The 20,961-nt window shown below is 44.3% G+C and overlaps 1 protein-coding gene across 2 annotated transcripts in view; it reads left to right on the top strand.

Moving 5' to 3' along the window:
• The window catches only part of NTNG1 (netrin G1), a 247,003-nt gene that overhangs the window by 179,011 nt on the left and 47,031 nt on the right, over positions 1-20,961 (top strand). The window contains exons 4-6 of one of the 2 annotated variants that reach the window (XM_054564705.1): positions 5,035-5,061; positions 15,161-15,226; positions 17,560-17,619. In XM_054564705.1, coding sequence (XP_054420680.1) covers positions 5,035-5,061; positions 15,161-15,226; positions 17,560-17,619 — 153 coding nt within the window. The remainder of the gene's footprint in view (positions 1-5,034; positions 5,062-15,160; positions 15,227-17,559; positions 17,620-20,961) is intronic. The other variant, XM_054564706.1, reaches the window with a different exon arrangement.

The raw sequence follows: 20,961 nt of genomic DNA, 5'->3' as shown, positions 1-20,961 counted from the left end.
TAACTCATGTGCCACCACCAGCCTGCAGTCTCTTAACTGAAGCTCAAGGGGCCGGATGGGATTTGGAATTCAAAACGTTTAGCATCTTAAAGAGTAATGAAGTGTGACTATATTGCAACAGCACCCACAATGGAATATCAGCTGGCACCCCTTACTTCAAATCCCAGCATCTTCCCCAGTTGACTGAGATGATCTTGGGCAAGCTCTTTGTGTGTGGGTTTCCCCCATCTGTGACATGAACCTGGGTGTTGACCTCATAGGGTGGTCATAAAAATGAGACAAATTTATGTACATAAGGTGTTTGGAACAGTGGCAGGCACATGGTAAGCAAGTGTGACGTCAGCTGCTATCGTCATTATAATTTCTCTGAGCCCCCATCCCAGTCTGATCAGCAAATTCTCCTGTTGGAGACAGCGGCTCTATGGAGAGATCAATTATGTCCAAATGCCAGTTTACTGGTCCATGATATGCAATAACTGTCATGGCGTTCAGAATAGCCAAGTCCTTATCGCCAGCGTATTCTCTTCCCTGTAACTCACTCAGTCTCTGTGAAAAGCCAGATAATCGTCAGAAGGCTGCTTGGTGAGCACAGGATCAGGAAATTTAAATGACTTGAACACTACTAACGTCAGGCGGAAGCACCCTGACACGTGCATCCGCCCCCTGGGCCAGCCCCCTAACTCGACGGAACAGTGGAGGCCAAGCTTCCAGGCCACCCACCCCTCCTCCCCAGACACCGCTCGGCCACTCTGCTGCCAGATGCTTCAGGATGCCAGTTCTTCCTTCCCTTCTTCACGTATGTCAGTCCCCTGATGTCACCTCTGTTAGGTGTGTCCCGTACACTCAGGCCCCAGGGCCTTCTGTTCTTCTAAGATGACTTCAGCCACGTCTGATTGGATTGCCTATATGATGTTTAATCCTGTGAAGGCCTTCTTCTCTCCTTCACTTCAAGCTCCTGGAAGACAACTCACTGTACCTCCTGTCCACAGCCCTTTAGACCAGGGACCAGGCTGGAAGGACGTTGGAAGTAAAAGCACCAGGATCCATTCATTTTCCTTCTCACCCCCACATCATCTTCAGCTGGGATTTTTGGAGTTTGGGCTCCCAAGGCCGCAGCCTGGCCAGAAGAAGATCTAGTCACTTTTGCGATGGGCTTTCGTTCAAACCTTCTGTCACAGCGGCGGTAATATCTCCTCTCGGTTTGAAGCATGCAGAGACCTTGTCCCTTCCATTGTCCTCGATGATTCTCGTTGATTCTCCAAAGGAATCGTGGCTGTGAGGCCTGCTTTCATCTTCTCAGAAGAACAAGGCATTCACTTTTTATATCTCCAGCACTTTGTCTTCCTTAAGCCTAACTGTGTGCCCTTCAGCTATTTACTTGGTGGGAGGGTTAGTATAATTGGGGGAAAAAAAAGAAGAAGAAGAAAAAGAAGAAGAAAGTAACATATAGAATTCTACTAGCTTCTCATCCTCCAAATTGCCACAGAATTCCATTAAAACAAACATTATCTCCCTTGTGAAAATAGTTGAGTTCTTACTTGGAAATAAGTGGTTGTATAAAAAAAATTAAAATAAATAAGGGCGTGGGGAGGGCTGGTTGAGGAGAGAAGCTCTCCAAGTGCCTACAGCAGGGCACACAGAACCCTTGTAGAGTTACTATTCTTTTTCTCATAGAGAGCTCCCACAAAATCTGTATTTGCCCCTGGGTGGCTTAGGAAAAAATACAAATCAGAGTGTCCCAATAGGAAGATAAAAGGAAGATGTGAGGAAAAGAATAGAAAGGACATAAGACAAACATGAAATGGGCTTCACCCAGCGGAGCATCGCGTTGAGCTCCCAGCCTGCGTTTCTTGAAAGGCCATGTGGTGAGGCCATCTCTCCGTCCATGGTGTCACTCTTGCTATCAGGACAGAGAAACTGTCCATAGAGAAAAAAAAAATTCACTAATTCTGACCTCTGAACAATATCTCAGGGGACTGTTTTTGAGGGGACAAGACCCTACGTTGACCAAAGTGGTATTTTCACTGATAACCACCTCCTTGGAAACAAGGGATTTTTTTTTTCCTGAGATATACATTGAGCGACCTGGGAAGATGCTAGAAACACAGAGAGGAGCGAGACCTGTGCTTGTCCCCTGTTAGCTCTCAGGCACACATGGTCAAAGTAAGAAAGAGGCCCAGGGAGGCCCGGACAGAGCTGTGTGATCGGGAGATGGCTGACTCACACTCGGAGGTGAGGAAGGGAGAAATACTCCTGAGTTCTAGTCTCAAGGCATGAATATTCTTCACATAATAGTTGCCACTTCACAGGGGATGTCAAAATAAAAAAAACTGCCAACATGCATCTCAACAGTTTTCCTGACTCTTATTTCCATGGCTATCAGGCACCATCTCTGTTGTTACATAGAATCTCATCCATTGATTCACCCCTCACATACCTCAGAGAAACCCTCTTTCAACACATGAGTTGTAGCCTTCCCATCTTATTGCCTTAAACATTTGAAAGGTTTTTCATGTCTCACTTGTAGCTTTTTTAATGAATGGAATGGGTTTATTAAATTCTTTACCTGTCTGAAGAGAACCAAAAGCCAGGTGTTTGGACATTAAATAAGAAACATTAGGAAAAACGTAACATTTAAAAATAAAAACCCAGTGGACATCCCTTGGCATCCGGCGATTCTCAACTTTAAAAATCTTTATTCCAAGGAGCAGTTTTAAAAAATCTTCTCAAAGCAATTCCCCCCTGACAGCTATGGAGTTGCAAGTGGATCACCTGATAGCAACTCAAAAAATTGCCAGCCATATAAATGAGGATGAACCTGAATTGTAAGCGTCTGAATGTTAGGTGATAGAAACAGCTTCGTGAGGAAAATGGGATCTCATAACGGCCTTGCTGATCGAGCTTCGTCTGGCTGCAGTGAGCACGTCTCCCCTGCACTGGCCTCCCCGAAGGAGTGGGAACATTTGTGCACGTTTCCGAAGTAGTTTAACTGCAGCAAGCATTTCATCAGTCTTAGGGGTTGGCTCTCCCTGGCAGGGGGTCCAAGCACCCTGAGAACTTCGCGTTGCATTATGCATAGCCCTCTAGCTCCCTGTGAGTTTGAAAACACATGAAAAGTCTCTTCCTGCCACCCTAACTTCCATTCTCTTTGACGGATTACAAAAGGCAAGCCGTTTCTCCCTGTGGAGCAGGATTTTCAATCACAGGGAAATTTGGAGCTTCTGCCATTGATACTAAAATTATGATGCTGCCATCGTTCCTCACTCAACAGGAGATTTGCAGAGGCAAAAAAAAAAAAAAAAGATTCAGTACCGAGTCACTGTTGCGCTGCGGCAAAGGAAGCTATGGAGTGCCGGCTCAGGAAATCAGTTCTTTGTAGACTTGGTGTTCAGCTAGAACTTCCGTTAACAGGACAGAGCTAAAACATGGATGTGGAACTCTAGGGTTCTGGTTTGGGTTGATCAATGATTGGTAATTAAGCTGGAGCGGATTAGACCCTGCACATTGAAAGTCAAGAGGTTTTTTAATATATCTACTAACTGATGATAGGGTTTCATTCCTATTTTAAAAAACCACGGTAAGCTTTAATTTCTCCTTCTCTCCACCCTCCTAGGAAAAAGGAAAATGGCTCTTTGTTTTAATGCATACGAAGCTAGAAATCTCTGAGTTAGATACAGTGATCAGTTAAAATGAGCAGAGGGCAGTTGTTCAAAAATAATTACAAAAATAGAAGTTCAATGTTTCCCACAGTTACCACCTGTTAGAACACTTCAGCGATGTGATGAACACATCTGAACAGCTCATTAGCAGCTATCGTTTATTGACGAGGCACCATGTGTCAGACAGGTTTATGGATTATCTCATTCAGCCCTCACAGCAGCCCTTTGCAGTAGAGATTTAGCCCCTTTTCAGATGAACAAACAGGGACAGAGACCCTGGGAACTTGGTCTGAAGTCACCCAGCTAGTCAGCTACACCTCAGAACTGTCACTGCGTCTGGTTTCCATCTCATACTCTCAGCCCAAATCGGTGGCGAAGCTATAAATCTCTGACTGTTCATTAGCAATCTCTGTCACGGGCTGCTTGCTTGAAGGACCACCTACGTCAAGAGTAGTCATCAGAGCAAAGGTGGACCTAGCCCATACCACGTCCCTAGACAAGCCCTGAACGCGATACCCGTGCCACTTTCTGCCGTCCTTGCCACAGCACCAAGTGTCAGGAAACTGAACCACTGAGAATGTTAGCAACTGCTCCCCAGGTCGCACAGGCCATGAGCGCGAGAGCAAAGCTCCCCACGCAGAAAGCCTGGTGCCGCTGCTCCTGGCCCGGAGTTTCCCTATGGATACACACTAAACTCGTGCCCATTGTTATACCCAGTCCAGCACATTCGGAAATGGTCCCACCACCTTAGCACAACTTGGAAATTAAGTGGAAACTGAAAAATCGATGAGGCCCATGATCAATATGAACAACTTAATGTATTCCTGAATTATTCTGCTCAATTAAGTTTCTATTACGGAGTTTAATCCACATATCTGACAAGTAAAAGAGGAATAAAAAAATGATGGTTATGCGAAATTAATCAAATTACATGCCAAATGACTTTCATCAGCCAACACATGCTCCTCACAACACATTTAAAGAGATCTATGGCGTTTTGTGGATGTATTTGCAGAGGTGCAGGTTGTGCCTGATTGGTGCGCAGTGCCCAGGACATGAGCCTAGTTTAATATCTGTTTTGAAATGTTCATTAACCTTATGGGCAAACACAAAATGTTTGGCGTCATGAAGCTGTCTCGAGCCAGTTGCTAAAGTCAAGCATTAACGCCCAAACTCTGAGGTGTTCTGGAGCTCATCAACAAAAGCAATGTGGCTTCAGTGAGTGCATATGAATGTTGTTTTCTCTGTGCTTATTCCCTGGTGCCCTGCATGTTAGCAATGGGTAAGTTTCTGAGATTTTTAGGTTGCGTCAAAGACGTCATGCGCTAAAAAATGTCTAACAGCTTTTCTTTGTTTTTTTTTTCTTTTTCTCTAGGTATCCCCAGTATTTCCAGTATTGGTAGTAAGTAAAAAACCAAAACAAACAAAAAAAGCAAAACCAATCACCCAACCCAGTCTAGACTAGCTTTGCTTTGTTGTTCAGCTCCTCAGATCTATTTTCCCAGTATCCATTTCTGATGTGAGTATTTCCGTGGCGGATTGAATCGTTGTGTTCGTTCTCTGTGCAGTACGATGAGGTCACAGAGACAATGGCTAGGCACAAAGAATTCCTCTCTAGATAAGGCACGGTCGAGGTTTTCTCGACTCCTTTTGGTCAATGAAGGCTACCTTCATAAAGGTGCAATTATTGAGGGAGCCTCAGCTCACTTTTCCAAAAATATAAACAGTCCTATCCACCCATACTTAGTACCCAACAGACAAATTGAACTCTCTCCCTAGGACTGGGTATGGATTTCTACCATGATTTAACAAAGCAGAGACGGCATGCCAGTGAATGCTGCAGGCATATTCATTAGAATCCAAGGAAAAGACCACGAAACGAGGGGGAGGGGATCTTATTAATGCATTAACTGCAGTCTTTGTGAAGGCCTGAAAGAAGCAGGTTTGTGATCATTAGTCTTTCTGGAGAAATGAAGGACAAAGCTAATCAGTCTGTTTCGCCCTCCTAAAATACAGGGAACTGTGTTTTTCTGATTACCTAGGTTTACATTTGCTAAAGAAGAGGAATAAGAAAAACTACATGCAGAATTTCAGTCAGCCTACTAGAAATTTCTGCGAGAAACCCTTTAGTGGAAATATAAAAGGCAAATGCTTCTTCAACCCTCTGTGGAACGCTGGTCCAGCACCATTGCAAAGAGCATTTTTCCAGCTATTATGGGAGAATCAGACTGTAACTCCTTCCTCTTTGCATATCAAACAGTGACACCCCAACATTAGCCTGCAAAGCTCATTAAGGAAATGCCCCAGAACTTTTCAGAGCAGAACCTCACGTATTTTTATGCCCCGCGCCCTTTCTGGTGGCTAAAGCCTTTGTAGGAGCGCTGAATAGCGATTGGAAAGGATGTTCTGAGGCAGCAAGACGATGCCCTGACAGTAAAGAGACAAATTTCACTGTGTCCCACCCCCTTTGCAGGCTGGTCCTCTGGGCTGTGGGCGGGGTGGCAGCCAGAGCATGGCCGTGCCCGACACCCAGCTCAGTATCTTCCAGATAAAAAAGCTTATAAATGCACAGTCAGATGTTCCGATTTGTCCATCAGCCCAGTTCACTTCAGCTCGTGGGGAGGCCCGGCCACGGATGGGTTAGGCACTAGGTGGGTTAAATGCCATGAACATCAGCAGCTTTGTAAACAGAACTGGCGTTCCCTTCCACTAGAGACAGCCCTGTGCTACTGCACCCCCGCAATCGGTGCTACAAACTGCAGGTGAGAACCTTCCGCTCGAAGAGTCTGATTTTCTGCTTCAGTGTCTCCCTTAGCCTTGACCTAACTGGAGAGACCCCCCCATAACGTGCTCCTTTCAGGCCTGGACAGTTGCATTTGCACATACATTTTAGAGCAACGGGGACCCAAAAGCAAGCCAAGGCCGGCCACTGAGGCTGCGCTGGCGATCAGCCCCGCCGCCCGACGTGTCAGAAATGGATGGGTGGAAAGTGGTTCTCTGGTGGCTGTGCGTGTCTCTGTCGGGCGTGTCGGGCGTGTGCTGCATGGATCCCTAACTGTACTGCTCACTCGACATCTCATCCAGCCGCCTCCACCTCATGCCTCGTCTCTGAGCATCAGCAGATGTTGACCTTTTACACACTGAGCCGGGAAGTCCCAGTTTCATTGTGCTCCATTTTATTTTGAAGTAATCATTGGTGACCCGGAAGGATGCTTCCTTGTGCCTTTGGAAAACGTATTAACCTTTATTATCAGGGGCCTAGGAAAATGGAGCTCCTTCATGCCTGACCAAACCCTGTGAATAAATAAAGTGATAGCTTGTGCCCTGCCTTCATGACGCCCTGGCTGTCTGCTTGGAGTAAGTGGGTTTTGCTTAGATTTCTCCAGCAAACAGGATGTAAGAGCTTCCGGGGGTCACCCGACATCACACAGGACTCGCTTCCCTACCGCCTGGCTTTCAGGTCAAGAGATTAATGATAAAACCATCAAATGTGATTATATCTCCTGGTTGCTTTCATGGCATTCACACATTCCTTCTTTGTGGGCTCCTAACGTGCTCTGGGGGATTACTTCCTTCTCCAAAGAGCAGGAATTTGTGCATCGATGACTCGCCGCCCATTCCGGAGGGTGCAGGAAGGGGGTGTCCAAAGTGCACAGCTTGGCCAAGGCTTTCCCCTTATCCCACAGAAGGAATCAATGAACATAATCCCACCGAGTACATAGGAAGATGCCATTACAACAGATGCAGCACTAGGAGACCCCTCATCTAAGCGCATCTCAGGGAAAATGAATGATGCCTATTATTGACGTAAATTATTGATGTGTGTAACCGTAAGTTCGCATGCATACAGTGAAAGATTTTGGAGCCCTAATAGGTTTCAGTAGAGATCTCAAACTGCCTATACCTGTATTAGGTCAGATTCAAGTGCATGGACAGAGTGGTCATCCTTTCTGATCGTCCACTCATAGTTTTTGAAACAAATTTCTCATTAAGGTCATTTGGACCTGCTGTTGTCTATCTATTAGGAACTAGGTTTTCCAGTCATCCCAAAGCACTGGGTTTAAAACTGAGTCATCTCAATGTACGTTGGCCATGGCTGAAAAAACACTGGTGATAATGTCAGCAATTAATGAATCCCAAAATAGATCTCTTGCACTTCAGCCTCATGACCTCTGGTTACCTGATGTGGTAGTAATTCATTCAGGTCTTCTTCCTCTTCTTCTCTCTCTCTTTTTTTTTTAATAAAATGTGTCATGCACTTAGAAGTAAACATTCACAATTTTATCCAAGTGAACATTTGTTGATGCTGATGATCCAAACTAATAGTTGGTTTGGTGTGGGTGTCTTTGTTAAAGTGATGAACTAATTACTACCGTCTAACATAGATTCTGATCCTTTGTCCTGAAAAGCAAGTGATTTCACTAATTATGTTAAACAGTATACTATAAGGAGCATAAACAGAGCAATGAGGGGTGGCCTGATGTGCAAACAAGTTTGTGTGGGTGCTTATCACCTAAACAAGCAGACGGGGGGAGTCCAAGGCTAAAGGTAGACCACCCATTTCAAGGAAAGATCACAGCAGAAAACACCATTTCAAAACACTTGGAATTTTTCTTAAATCAAAATAGCCCTTTAAAAAGCAACAAAGGAAGAGAGAGAGAAACATTTTGTGAACCCAAGTATACATTACTTCCTTAAATTACCGCCAGATGATTGACATCACGCACGTAAAGCATAGAATAGGGACGGAGGTGTTTTACTCTCCCCTCCTCTCCAACTTACTCGATTTGAAGCAATAGTTCATGGAAGGGAAATAGTCCACTTTCCTGTGCTCTCTTATTATGAGCTTTGCCTTCACCGCAGAGTTAAAAATTCATCCCCGATTTGATTTAATTCACAGGCCCACGGAACAAGGCAAGTGTCACCGGCAGGAACCCATCAGCCTGCAGGGAAAGTGCCAGCATGTTTTCATTCTGGAAAACATGGGGTGCCGACTGGAGACCTTGTCAAAGCTGCTCTCCATACAGCACCCAAATGTTTCTGTTCCGCACTGATTCACCGCGGAAACGCGGACCGTGAGGGCAATAACAAGGTCGTTCTCCTGCCCCCGGGCTATTGGTAAACGTGCCTGTGCCGCCCAGAGAGCTGCAGTGTTTGCTTCTCCCCCTTTACTTTAATACTTCTAAATCCTCCCAATAAAAGTTTCATTTGAATTGCCCTTTAACTAATTAGATTTTATATAATGAGGGGGAAACTGATCAGGCTAGTGTAGCTCTACAACAAAGTGCATGGTGAGCTATATTAATTTTGAACTGTTTGCTGATGTTCTGGAAGGAAAGCGAAGGTCCCAGGTGAAATGCCTTAGGGACTTGGTTGTATCGTGTACCCACGATATCGTGTACCCTCATCTCAGATCCATTTCATATTTGTGTAACTAGCATCTCACGTTCATGGAACTTTGTGGTTATCCTAAAACTGAATGAACATTAGGACATAGCTACTTCCTCAGTCCTGGAGAATAAATCAATATTTCAGTGAAGGAAGGGGAAGTATCCCCTACCTTTAAAAAATAATCCGAGAGGTTTAGCGATTTTTATTGACAGCAATTGCCCACCATGAGCAAATTGACGTTTTCCATGTATTAATGTTTTCCCAGGCGAATTTAGATTGTCAATCCACTTTTTAAGTGTGAGCTGGTATCTGGACCTTTGCTGTTATCTCTATGGAATGGGGGCAACTGGAAATTTCTAGCTGAAACCAAGATTTGCCAAGATCTCTGACAAATCCTAGGATGGATTTTCAAATGTGTAACTATGAGCCCCGCACTCAGGGGCCGGGTATCATTGACTTGGAGCACCTGTGGTGAGCTGGCCAATGAACAGCCTGACTTCCTGGGAAGAGTTAGAGCTTCTGCTTAGAACTAGAGGGAAATAGTCCCACATGTGTACAGGATTCTGTTTACAAGTGGTGGACGTGAGGCTCAGAGTGACCGAGTCACTTGCCCCGTATCCTGCGGCCAGGAAGGCCTGTCTGGCTCTGAAAGCTAAACTCGTGGCATAGACCAAGGGGGAGAGGATCGAAGGAAAAGCTGCAGATTTATGGACTCCTACCCCAGACTCTTCCCAACCCCCCGCACTGCACCATAGGCCTTTTGGTCCTGAATTGGCCCATTTCCGTCAAAAAAAAAAACTGACAGGAAAGCAGGGGACTTGAGTGTCCTAGAGAAAAACAGAAAACCATTTTCTGGTCCCTGGCTGTGTCATCAACAGAAGTTACAAGCCCCATGTGTGAGGAGAGTGGGCAGGGACTGTCTTCCCCTGGCACCAGACATCGGCGACATGCTGAGGAAGAGGGGAAAGTACAGATGTCAAACATATTGTAGAACACGGGGCACTTCCTGAAATAAGCTATGCCAATTACAAACATCCTTGTCCATATTCTAGGACAGTCAAAACCTTTCTTAAAAAAAGCAAGACAGTTGCTTACAGCAAAATAAAGTGCTAGGTGACATCCCAAGGACAGACCTGCCACAGCTGTGTTAAACTGTGTCTCCCCCCCCGCCCCAGCGTCATGATGCTGTGTTTCTCAGAGTGGGCAGGTCACTTTCCAAGCATCAATAGCGTGGCTTCCAGGTCCCCAAAAGAACAGCGGCCAGTCACTGTATAAGTGCAGGGGACCCTGTGACTTTGCCGCCACCTGGGACTCTCGTCATGCACTCTGGGAAGATGCGTGTGGCACAAGGGCTCGCTGACACGCTCTCGGCTGTGGCTGTCATAGCCACGCTGGCTTCCTCTCTCCCACCAAATCTTAGAGCCAAAAAATGACGATGTAAAAGTTAGCGTCTTTAGGGAATTTAAAGAGCCCTGTTCCAACATCATTCTACAGACAAGGCCACCAAGGCTTACGTGAGTTGTCCGGGTCACCTGGGTGGTAGCCACGCCAGACGTCCCACTCAGTGTCCAGTTTCTGAACCAGGACTCCTGGCATTTGACCATGGCATTTGATTCTGCCTTCTCATTTAATTAAATTACTAACGTATGAAAAGCTCCATGGTATTCTGGAAAAAAAAAAAAACTGACGGGAAAGCGTGGTCACAATTCACTCTGGTTTTAAAGAGGGTCCGCAGAGTCCAGTGGAAGCTGACCACAGTTGATGCTAAGTGAATGCTATGGACGGTAGAAGAAAACCTAATATTCTGGAACAACGCTGCCTCTGAAGCTTTCTGGGTGTAAAATCATGTTTTGAGCCTTCTGCCTCCAGCGTGCTTCTCTGCTCAGTACACACAGAGGCAGCGATAGACAGACAGGTTTAGCATTTCTAACACAGTTCTTTCCAACTTACTGCACAAAGAGTTTTCCTTGGGGCACGGAGGAGAAAAATTTCTTCCAGAGCCTCTTTCTTATAAGTGGAATCACAGCTTTTCGGATTCATGAAAGTGAACTTAAAGTACCACAACCAAATTGTCATGGAACAGTTTTCTGAGGTCTCTCATTAACGAAAAAGAGAAAAGATCATGTAAGATCGTATTGATTCATAGTCTAAACTGATGTGCATCTAAATGCAAAAGAAACTTGGAAATGAACACGTCATCTTTAAATTTTAAAAATAAAATCTCTTCCATGGTATTCCAAAGTAAGTTCTACGGCTTTCTGAGCAATAGTAGGTAGGACTCAGCGTAGGCCCTAGAACCGGATTATTCCCCAAAGTAAGCTTTTTTACATGTCAGAGTCACTTGCTTTGGGGACAATTAAGACTGCAAAAAAAAAAAAAAAAAATAGAACACACACATTATTTTTCCCAACTGTTGTTTAGCAGGAACTGTTACACTGCAGTTATCTGATTCCTATTATAAATAGGATAATAAGCACTAATATTTATTGAATGTGCACTACAATTTCTAGCAAATATTAACCATGCAATCCTGACCCACAGGTAGTATCATCACCCCCGCTTCACAGATGAGAAGTCTTAGACACAGAGAAGTCAAGGAACTCGTCTAAATGGTAGAGCTGGGATTCAAATCCTGCCCAAGCCCTATCTGCGTGGACCATATCTTAAATAAATTTCCCCCACATTGCTACTTTCTAGGCTATCCTCCCATATAATCTGAAAATTCAACAATGACAACGGAGTAATAGCATGTGATGGGCACTTCAGATACTTTGTTTCTGTTTAAAAAGGGCAGCTGTGGAGTGCGGGGCTGTGGTCTCCATGTTCCCAGGGCCGAGGGCTCCGGAGTCCAGTCCGTCCTCCCGGATGCACGGGACCGTGGTCCTTAAGGAGAGATGACCACTTATACTCCTATTGGACATATGTGGTGGCCCTTCCCCTCAACCCAGTAATAATTTCTCAACTCCAATCTGGGCGTCACTAATAATTTCTCAACTCCAATCTGGCCGTCACTCTGACAGTCAGGAGGTCCGAAGTCAAGACACGCAAGAATAAGTTTTTCCTCTACGCAAGGAAGAGCTCTAAGTCCCCTTGATTCTGCAGGGAGCATGTGCCTCATCCCGACGGCCTTCGCTCTCCCACGCCCTGGACCCTGGCCGTGGGAGAGCAGCTGGAGAGAAGGAGCTTAACAGCTGAGAGGAACCTTAGAGACCTGTTAGTCCAGCACCGAAGTCTTACAGATATGGAACTGGGGTCCAGAGAAATTGTAGCCAGACCGCCTCTCGGAGCAGAACTGAACCAGACCCCTCGCCTTCCGACTCCCCAGGCTCTTGGCCTTGCGGGAGACCACCATGCTGAGACCTTCATATGGGCCCAAAGCTATCCCCTAGTTAACCCATGAAAGAAAGAAGCTAATAAACCTGCAACAGCCCACCTGAAGAGGCAACACAAATATTTTTGATGTGTTATAATTTGTTTCTATTTTCAGTTTCTAACTACTCAATACAAGTGACCCATGGGTAAAAATTCTCAGAAGCTTCATGTGATGCAAATAACTTTTATTGGAATTATATATGATAATGTAGAGTTTGTCTCAATTATACTACTAATACAGCACCTGATGTGCCTAACTTACTTCTGGGAATTAAACATTTGTTAGTAATATATTGTGCCCGGACCTGAGACTAATGATTGTAACAGGACATCTGGCTAGTATTAAGCTTCTTTCATTGCAATTATAAAACAAAATAAATTTTTAAAGATTAAGATGAGGTATTAAATGAAAAATCCCATGATAGCTAAATAGTAAAACACATATGCACAGATAGTAACGTGCTCTCGGAATTGGGGCCCCGCAGAGTTCCATATTTTTTAAGGAAATTTTTCTTCCCAAGGTAAAACCATAGCACCTAAGTTTGCAGACAGGTATAGATAAGATTAGGGTTTTTACATGATGACTTTTAATTGTTCGGGGAGTTGAGGTATCCCACATGATAAAAGTTATTTGGAAAAAAAAATGTCTCATTATGTTCCCAGGAATTACAAGGGCTTTCCTCTCCCCACCCCCAAGAAACTCTCTTAAGAACTCAGCACAGAGAAAAATTATGTTCTAGGCAGGGACCAGATTGTAACTGGGCTGTCTATGCATCTTGATAGTTCCATACGGGTCAGGAAGGTGACTACGCTAAAGCAGAATGACCTACGTTAATTTTTATACATATAGGTGGACCCTTAAAATGGAACCCCAACATTCTAGGGAAAACTCGTAAAACATATTGAAATATGGAAGAAAGTTTAACTTATGAAGTTAATTTCTAAAACTCACTTCTAAATTAATTTAGTGTAAAATTCTTGCCTTCACTTAACTGTTTCAGCAAAGCTTACTAACAAATGAATCAATCATATTATTAGGTTTATTTCATCAAGACAAACCCATCACTGAAACTTATCACCTGTATTCGCCTCTCCTATAGGAAAAAGAGAACCATTTCAACAAACTAAAATTTTCTTAATTTCACACTAATCATATAAATAATTATATAAAACTATAGCAATGGTTTGAAATTTTTTCTACTACATTTCTAGAAATCACCTTAATCCTCTGAAAGTGTCAATTTTTGATTTTTCAAATGTGACCACCACAGTTCAAGCCGGCTTGTTCTTTTCATTCCTGAAAATGCTCAAGTGAAAAACAACGTTCAGCCAACAAGTTGCATATTTTGCCTCCACATTAGCAAATATCTGTTGAGTAACACCTGAATACAGATGAGGCAGATTCTTGCGTGCTTCCTCCCGTCATAAATATCGACAGATACAGCAACATCAACAGGCTTCCTTAGCTGGTACAGCAACAGGGTATCAGCTTTCTAACAAATATTAAAAAACCGAAGTTACCGTGCAAGTTCCATGTCTTACAAGAATGTTATTTGCTGCCATCTAATTATGGAGGAAACAATCTGATAATACCCCCTGACCGTCGCCCAGCCGCTGGATATCAATTACTCGATTATTAGATATTTACCGAGGCCCTGCTGCAAGGCTTGGCCCTTTCTCAAAGAGACCGAATCTGATTACGGAGATGAGAGATAGACCTGTGCAATGTAAACCAGCAATATTAGAACTCCTGTTCCTCCGCAGGGCAGGGAGAGGTCAGGAGCCCAGACAGTAGCTGTCCCCAGAGTTGAGAGGTGGGAGGCCTCCTCTGGGCCTGGGTGGTCCCTCAGGGCCACCGGGGAGGCGGTTTCAAGCTGCCCTCAGTGGATCGTAGTTTTGAGACAGGAAATGAGTGCTTTAAGAGAAACGGTCCGTGCACCTGGGCCAAAATCGCTCTCAAAAGCATCCAGTCCTAATGCCGGCTGTTCTGCTTTTCCAGAGTTACTCTTTCCTATGCGGGTGACTCTAAGAAAGAAAGACCATCAGTTCTCAAATTACCAATGCTCATAATTATTTCTGGGTTGGAACCAATAACTCTGAAACGTATTTCGAGTTTAAAAAAACATCGTGAAAACATGCACGCGCCCGCGTAGGCAAACTTTCGATACGATCAGAAGCTCCTTGGACTCTTCTACTTCAACCACAGCCGCCAGTCACTCCTCTCTTCCTTTCTCTGAGAAATTGCGTAAATAAAAATAGGAAATCAATCCACTTCTTTGCAGAGATAATGGCTCACACTTAAAACATACTCCAAAGAATCTCTCAGGAAAGACTAATGCAGCCAGTTCATATCGGTAAATATAAATTGCAGAGACTGGAATCCTCAAGTGAGAAATTATTTCTTCTGCGTTATCTTCTGGTTTCAGGCACCAGCTTTGTATGAGGCTTGAATTGCTGCAGCCCCTATTTGGTTAGGTGTATGAAGAGTCTACTTACGGCTGCAGAAGTAAATATAGCTTGGTCAGGGAAGGGGCTGTGTATTTAATGTCCATTCAATGTTTTGGGAGTCATCGACCGCTTGCTCTTGTTTGGTGCCGGGGCTGTGTTTTGTTACGTGCGTCACAGCCGAGTTGGAGAGCAGATGTATGGTTTGTGTCTTTGTCCATATAACTTTCTGTTTCGACCAAATGACATGGTAGCTGAAAATAACATACCCTGATTTTTCCTGATGCATGCAGATCCTTCAAAGTTTAATAGGATATGGCCGAATATTTCTTCCCTTGAGGTTTCTAACCCAAAACAAGGTAGGAGCATGTAAAATTCCTAGTGATGTAAAAAATCCCACCTATGGAGGGGAAAAAATCCCATATACTATTTTTTTTTTAGCACTAAATAAGAGCATTGTCATAAATGTCATGTCTTTGAAAGAGTCATACTTCGAATAATTCTTTTCTAATATGGAGAGTGCCCCCGAAATACTCCCATGAAAGATGTAGGAGAAAAACAAGATGGCGTAGGGTTATAAGCACTTGATTAAATTTACATGGAGGGTCAGGCCGCCCCAAGAAGAGCCCAGAGTTCTGTTCGTCACAGCCGAGGGCACCAATGACAAGTCCTAAAGACCGTGAGCGCCACAGGTGTCCCTCCACTGTCTCCCTTTTATTTTTGTTAAGTAAACTGCTACATCAGTTGTATTGAGGGGTGGGGAAAACAAATGTAAAAGCCGTATTGCAACCCCTGAGGAGACCCGTTTTCTTGTACTGTTGTTCTCCATTGACTTCCGAGAGAAATTTGTCTCCCCTCCCCACACCGGCAACATCCATCGCAGTTTATTTTCTCTGTTGGGCTTTCCTTCTTGTTGCCTTTTAGGAATTCACAGCCACTTCTAGTAGCACGAAGAGAAGCCTGTGGTCTGGCCGTCCTTAGGGCCGTCCTTAGTTTCTGAATTTTAACATCAAAACTGAACAAATGCCTACGAAAAAGAGACTGGCAGACAGCAGTGCGGTGACACAGGAAGAAATAGAACTTTTTAAAACTGGGCAATAAAATTCATAAGATGCAGCGTAATGTTCAATTCACACCAACATCTAGCCCACAGCTATACATAGACCTGTATAAATAGGAGTTTATGTTGATAGAAAATTGTATTCTTTTACCTTCTTCCTTCTCGAAAAAGGCACATCTCTGGCTTTACCTGCCTTCATTACATACCGAATGTTCCTTTTAAACTCTAATGAATACAGATGAAGGAGGAGATGGGCAAAGGGAGGAACCCGAATGCAGCTGCTAAGCAAAACAAACTATATTAGCGATTTGTTGAGGAGTCAATCTGGAAGGGCTGCATTTTCAGTCCTTGATCAGTGATGAAATCGAGACTGTCCTAGATACATATATTACTAGTAAATAGAATTATCTTAATCATCTGCTTCAAATGAATTTTTCAAGTTTCTGCGTACATATGTGGAAGAAAAACAGATCAAGCCTGCCCATATTAGTGGAATTCTGGGAGGATTCAGGCGAGGTTTAGCAGCTTTATTCCTCGGCACATTCAGTGAGACCATTGTCAAATGTCACTGAGTAGTTCCTGCTGAATTTCAGAGCTCAGCAAATCACACAAGACAGGATCTAACACTTAACACTTCTTCCCCTTGAATTTTGAGAGGAACAAAACTCATGCGCTGTTCAAAACCCGAAACAGGCCCATTTAATTATTTTGCTGCGTTTTCAGTGAGTGTCACAGGAATAAAAGCATTCAGAAAAGTCTTTAGTTCACGCCAGCCACACTGTTTCAGAATGTGGATAATGACTCCTGATGAATTTATTTGGGAAGCAGCACAGTCGAATACACTACTTGGACTTGAAATTGTAGCTTAAGCGCACTGTCCAGGGGAGGCCAGTTCTGTGCACTTGTAATTTATCTTGTCAACATCTGCAAAGAACATCAGGCCGTGTTTTCTTTGGGTATTTTCACAAGCAACTCCTCATGAGTAATTGGAAAAGAAACGGCAGGCCAACTTAAAGAAACATCCCTGCCAATAACAGACTGATATGGTCACTCAGGTAATAAATTTTAAAAAAAGAAGAAGAAGAAGGCGGCTACATTTTTGAAAGGTAGACAGATGCAAGGTCACTCTGAGACCGAGGTCCAGAGGCTGCTGAATGGCTGACGGTGGTGACCATATTCTGAAATGTCTAGTCCGTTCTACCAGAATAGCCTAACCAGTTTATACGTAGATGAGCTTATGGTCACACAGAGAGGATGACCTGGTGACCCGAGGCAATAATAAAGTTAATGAACTCAACACCACTCACTGCTGTTTTAACAAAGAGACGGTGGGGAATCCCAGTATCCATGTTGTTACTAGAGCAATCTTTTCCCACCTGGATTCTTGATTTAGGAGGTAATTATTTTTGCCCCTGAAAATAAAGCATCCAAACTTCATTTCTGACAATGTTAAACCATTTCCAGCCAAATGTAAGACTTCTTTGGTGACTGAAAACAAACCCTCTGAAAGAATAGATACAAATACTCTCGTGATTTAGGGCTGCTTTTCAAGTGGGTTGAGGATAAGTTATTGCAGTTTGAACATTTCACGATTGTTTCTAATGTGCTCTTCATTCTTTTAAACCTATCCAGTTGCTCCCAAAGTAGCTTTGTCAACAGTTTCTTCTGTTCAAGTTGCAAACCACAAGAGAGGTAGGAATTCTTGGATTCATACAGTGATTTCATGGTGTTATGTGTTGTGAAATATTGCACTGTATGAATCTGGAATATCTGTGAAGTGTACCCATCAGCTTATTGGTGAGGCATGTTGACTGATATTGATCAATGCATCCAATAATACTGACAATGTCATCTGTAAGAGAAAAACAAAAAAAACTTCAGTCAGAAATTTGCTGCAAATTAACAATGCTGCAACATTTGTTTTCTGAAAGATTAATGTGTGAATAAGAATTATAACAGTTCAGCTTCCTGTTTAACATGAATGTTAAGAATATTAATGTCGTGATTCATTTACACTGAAAATATGGAAACCCACTTAGAGTGAGTTTCAGAAACGCTTGTCATGAGACCAGAATGGCAGGTTCTGCATATGGTGCCAATTTGACATTGTAACAAATGAAATCCCTGGGAATTTCTACTTCCAAACATTATTTGAAATGAACTGGAGCAAATACCAGTGGAGATCGGTACTGGGTTAAGCATTGATCATGACCCCAAAATAATAATTACGTTACATTCTTTAAATGAAAGCCAGCGTATCTCATCTGTGATCCATGAACGGCCCATTCCAGCTAGCATCTGTCATTCACAGAATGAAGACTTTTCAGGAACCTTAATGACCTCTGTTTTTATTTCACCTGTTTCTTTTAAATGTCCTATGTGACAGGCGTGTCTTATCTTCCACCCTGGACTGTTGGGCTTGTGTTGTGTTTTTCTTTTTTTGAGGAAACATCTCTTACAAATAAACATATTTATTAACAAAAATCCATATTTAGTTTGACCCACTTGGTGAAAGTGACCCTAAGGGCTTCCCTGTTCCTCATCGAATGTGGTCAAACCATTTTCTGGATTTTATTTAACGTTAAATCGGTCCTCCTGTGGCGTATAGAGAAAAGGAGGAAATGGGTCAGAATGCGGGAAAGGGAAAAATGATAGTATTGAAACCACGTCTTCCGCTTGCCTCGCAACGTGCGCTTACGTAGGCAGCCGACCCTGACAGCGCCATTTGGAGGGGTTTCCGTGGGTTTAAACTGTAGGGAATCTAAGTTCTTTCGGAGCAGAGCAGCCCCAGGCAGGGTTATCAAGCCTCTCTGGCCACGGGCACATCTCAGAAGGCAGTCAGGGTGCCGGGGAGGGGGGTACCCCTCCTCATCCCTCGTACGCAGATCTACGCAAGCCAGGGAGGTGATGGAAAAAGGAAGCAATGGGGACTGTCACAAAGCCCCTTCCTTTGATGTCATGCCAAGCACTCTGGGTAAACCAGAGGCCTCTTGACCTGAACTCGGACCCTCCCTCATTGAGCCTCTGGTGTCACAGCACCGATAAGGTCCAGACACATCTCTGGAGGCAGGAGGAAGCCACCTAATGAAGTAGAATTTCACAGAAAGCTCCACCTGGTCGTCCAGCGCTGAGTTTGGAAGAGCTCCCAGCCCACGTCAGGTTGGGAGACGGGGCCGGGGCTGAGCAAGGACCAGGGGACCGGGGAGGCCCCTGCGGAGGCGGGGCCACTCGGTCCATGCCGGGAGGGGACTCCACTTCCAGAGTTCTCGTTTATTCCTCCTCTGTCTACCTAAAGTCGCTTTCCTAAATCCTTTCTTTTTGAGTATCTACCATAAACTTCCTTCAGTGCTAACTTTGAATAAGCTTCCCTCATGAGGCCAAAAAAATCCGCAGGCCACATTGCGAGCACTTTATCTTGTGTCGACCTCGGTGATGGGACGGTGTCATTCAAGGCTGCGTGGGGATGAGCAAGAAAGAAGACACCAAGGGGACCTCTAACGGCCTCCTCTTCCTCGCACCCTCTTCCTTCCATAGGCTCTCTCCACTCTTTTGTTTCCCTGGGACTCCGACCTGCCGCGGTCTTCCCCCGCCGGTCTCAGAAAGAGCTTCTAAACCTTCAACAAGGTCCGGGTCTTTCCTGATCTAGAAAGCCAGCTTAGATCACGCCCGCTTCTGAAAGCTCCTAGGTTCCATCGTTCTTACCTAGCCGGTTGCTAGGTACTGTATCATCCCAACTGCCTTACACGATCCCACATCTGTCTTACGGAGGATTTTGTCCCTCAGGGGGATGTTGGTTGTCACAGCCTGGGGGTGGCGGCCAGAGATGCTTCTGAATATCCTGTAATATACAGGACAACAAAGAATTGTTTGGCCCCAAAGGTCAGTGGTGCCAAGGTGGGGGCCCCCTGCGTTGGACTCGGCAGGACTGGGCCTCCTTCACGTTGTCCCCTGGTGCAAGGTGGCCCTCGGTGAATAGGTGTGTATGGTGTCTTCTGTGCTATACCATGCCAGTGTGTTTGTGAGGTCGAAGTTAGGGTTGTATACACAATGGTAACGAAAATTTATCTGGAAAAAAATTGGTATTATCTACAATGCACTTTGAGATTGAAAAAATCTATTTTAAAAAACACAGCAATTTTCCGAAATTTGCTTTTTCCTGCCTAAATTGACCCGCATAGACATATAGTCAACTGTCTGCTAAAATAATCACAAACTCAGTTCTGTCTTGTTGTGTGGCTGTTGTTTTTCTAAACCCTGTAACACATAGGATGTAGCCAGACTCTTATGGAAGGAGAATGGTAGTGGAATGAATTCCAGAGTAATTTCCCTCTGTACCTCCCTGTGTCTCCCAAGGGAAGGTGCCTTGGGCCATCGTTGATTCATTGACTCACCCATTCGACAACACTTTTTGAGTGTTTAATAGGCACCAGGTGATGCTCTGAGCTTGTGGCTCCACACTTGCACAAAACAGACATGGTCTGCACGCACATACTTACAATCAGAGTATGGGGAAGATTTCTTTCTAAATGTACTTTTCAGGCACTATACATTCTGTGAAAAAAAAATAAACAGGCTTGGGAAATTCAGGGATTAGTGTGTTTGGGTCTAGGGTTGCTATTTCAGAGAGAGCAGTCACAGAGGTTTTTTTTGAGCTGAGAGCTAAAAACAAAGTGAGGAGGCAAGCGATAGGGATGTCACGGGGAAGAGTAATCCAGACAGAGGTGGCAGGAAGTGCAGGGGCACTGGGCAAGTGCTTGGCATGTTGGCAGAGCAGCGCGGAGGCTCTCTGTGCAGTGACTGACTCTCCAGTAAATGAATCCACCTCATCCTGATATGGATAATTAAAAAAAAAAAAAAGGAGGTGGAGGAGGCTAGTCTCTCTTCCTTATTCTTCCTTATTCATTTTTGATGATGCCTATTCATTTTTACTCTGGCCACTAAATGCAGCACTTCCACAATTTTATCGAGGCCAAAAGAGTAACTCAGCACCTCGCATGGAGCCTGGCACATGTGCATGGAATGAGTGAAGGCGTG

This window comes from Pteronotus mesoamericanus, unplaced genomic scaffold, assembly GCF_021234165.1.
Source record: "Pteronotus mesoamericanus isolate MK-2021 breed Mesoamerican mustached bat unplaced genomic scaffold, CSHL_Meso_final scaffold_99, whole genome shotgun sequence".
NCBI lineage: Eukaryota > Metazoa > Chordata > Mammalia > Chiroptera > Mormoopidae > Pteronotus > Pteronotus mesoamericanus.
The sequence above is the reverse complement of the archived record's forward strand: the minus strand, read 5'-3'. Positions and strand labels throughout refer to the sequence as shown.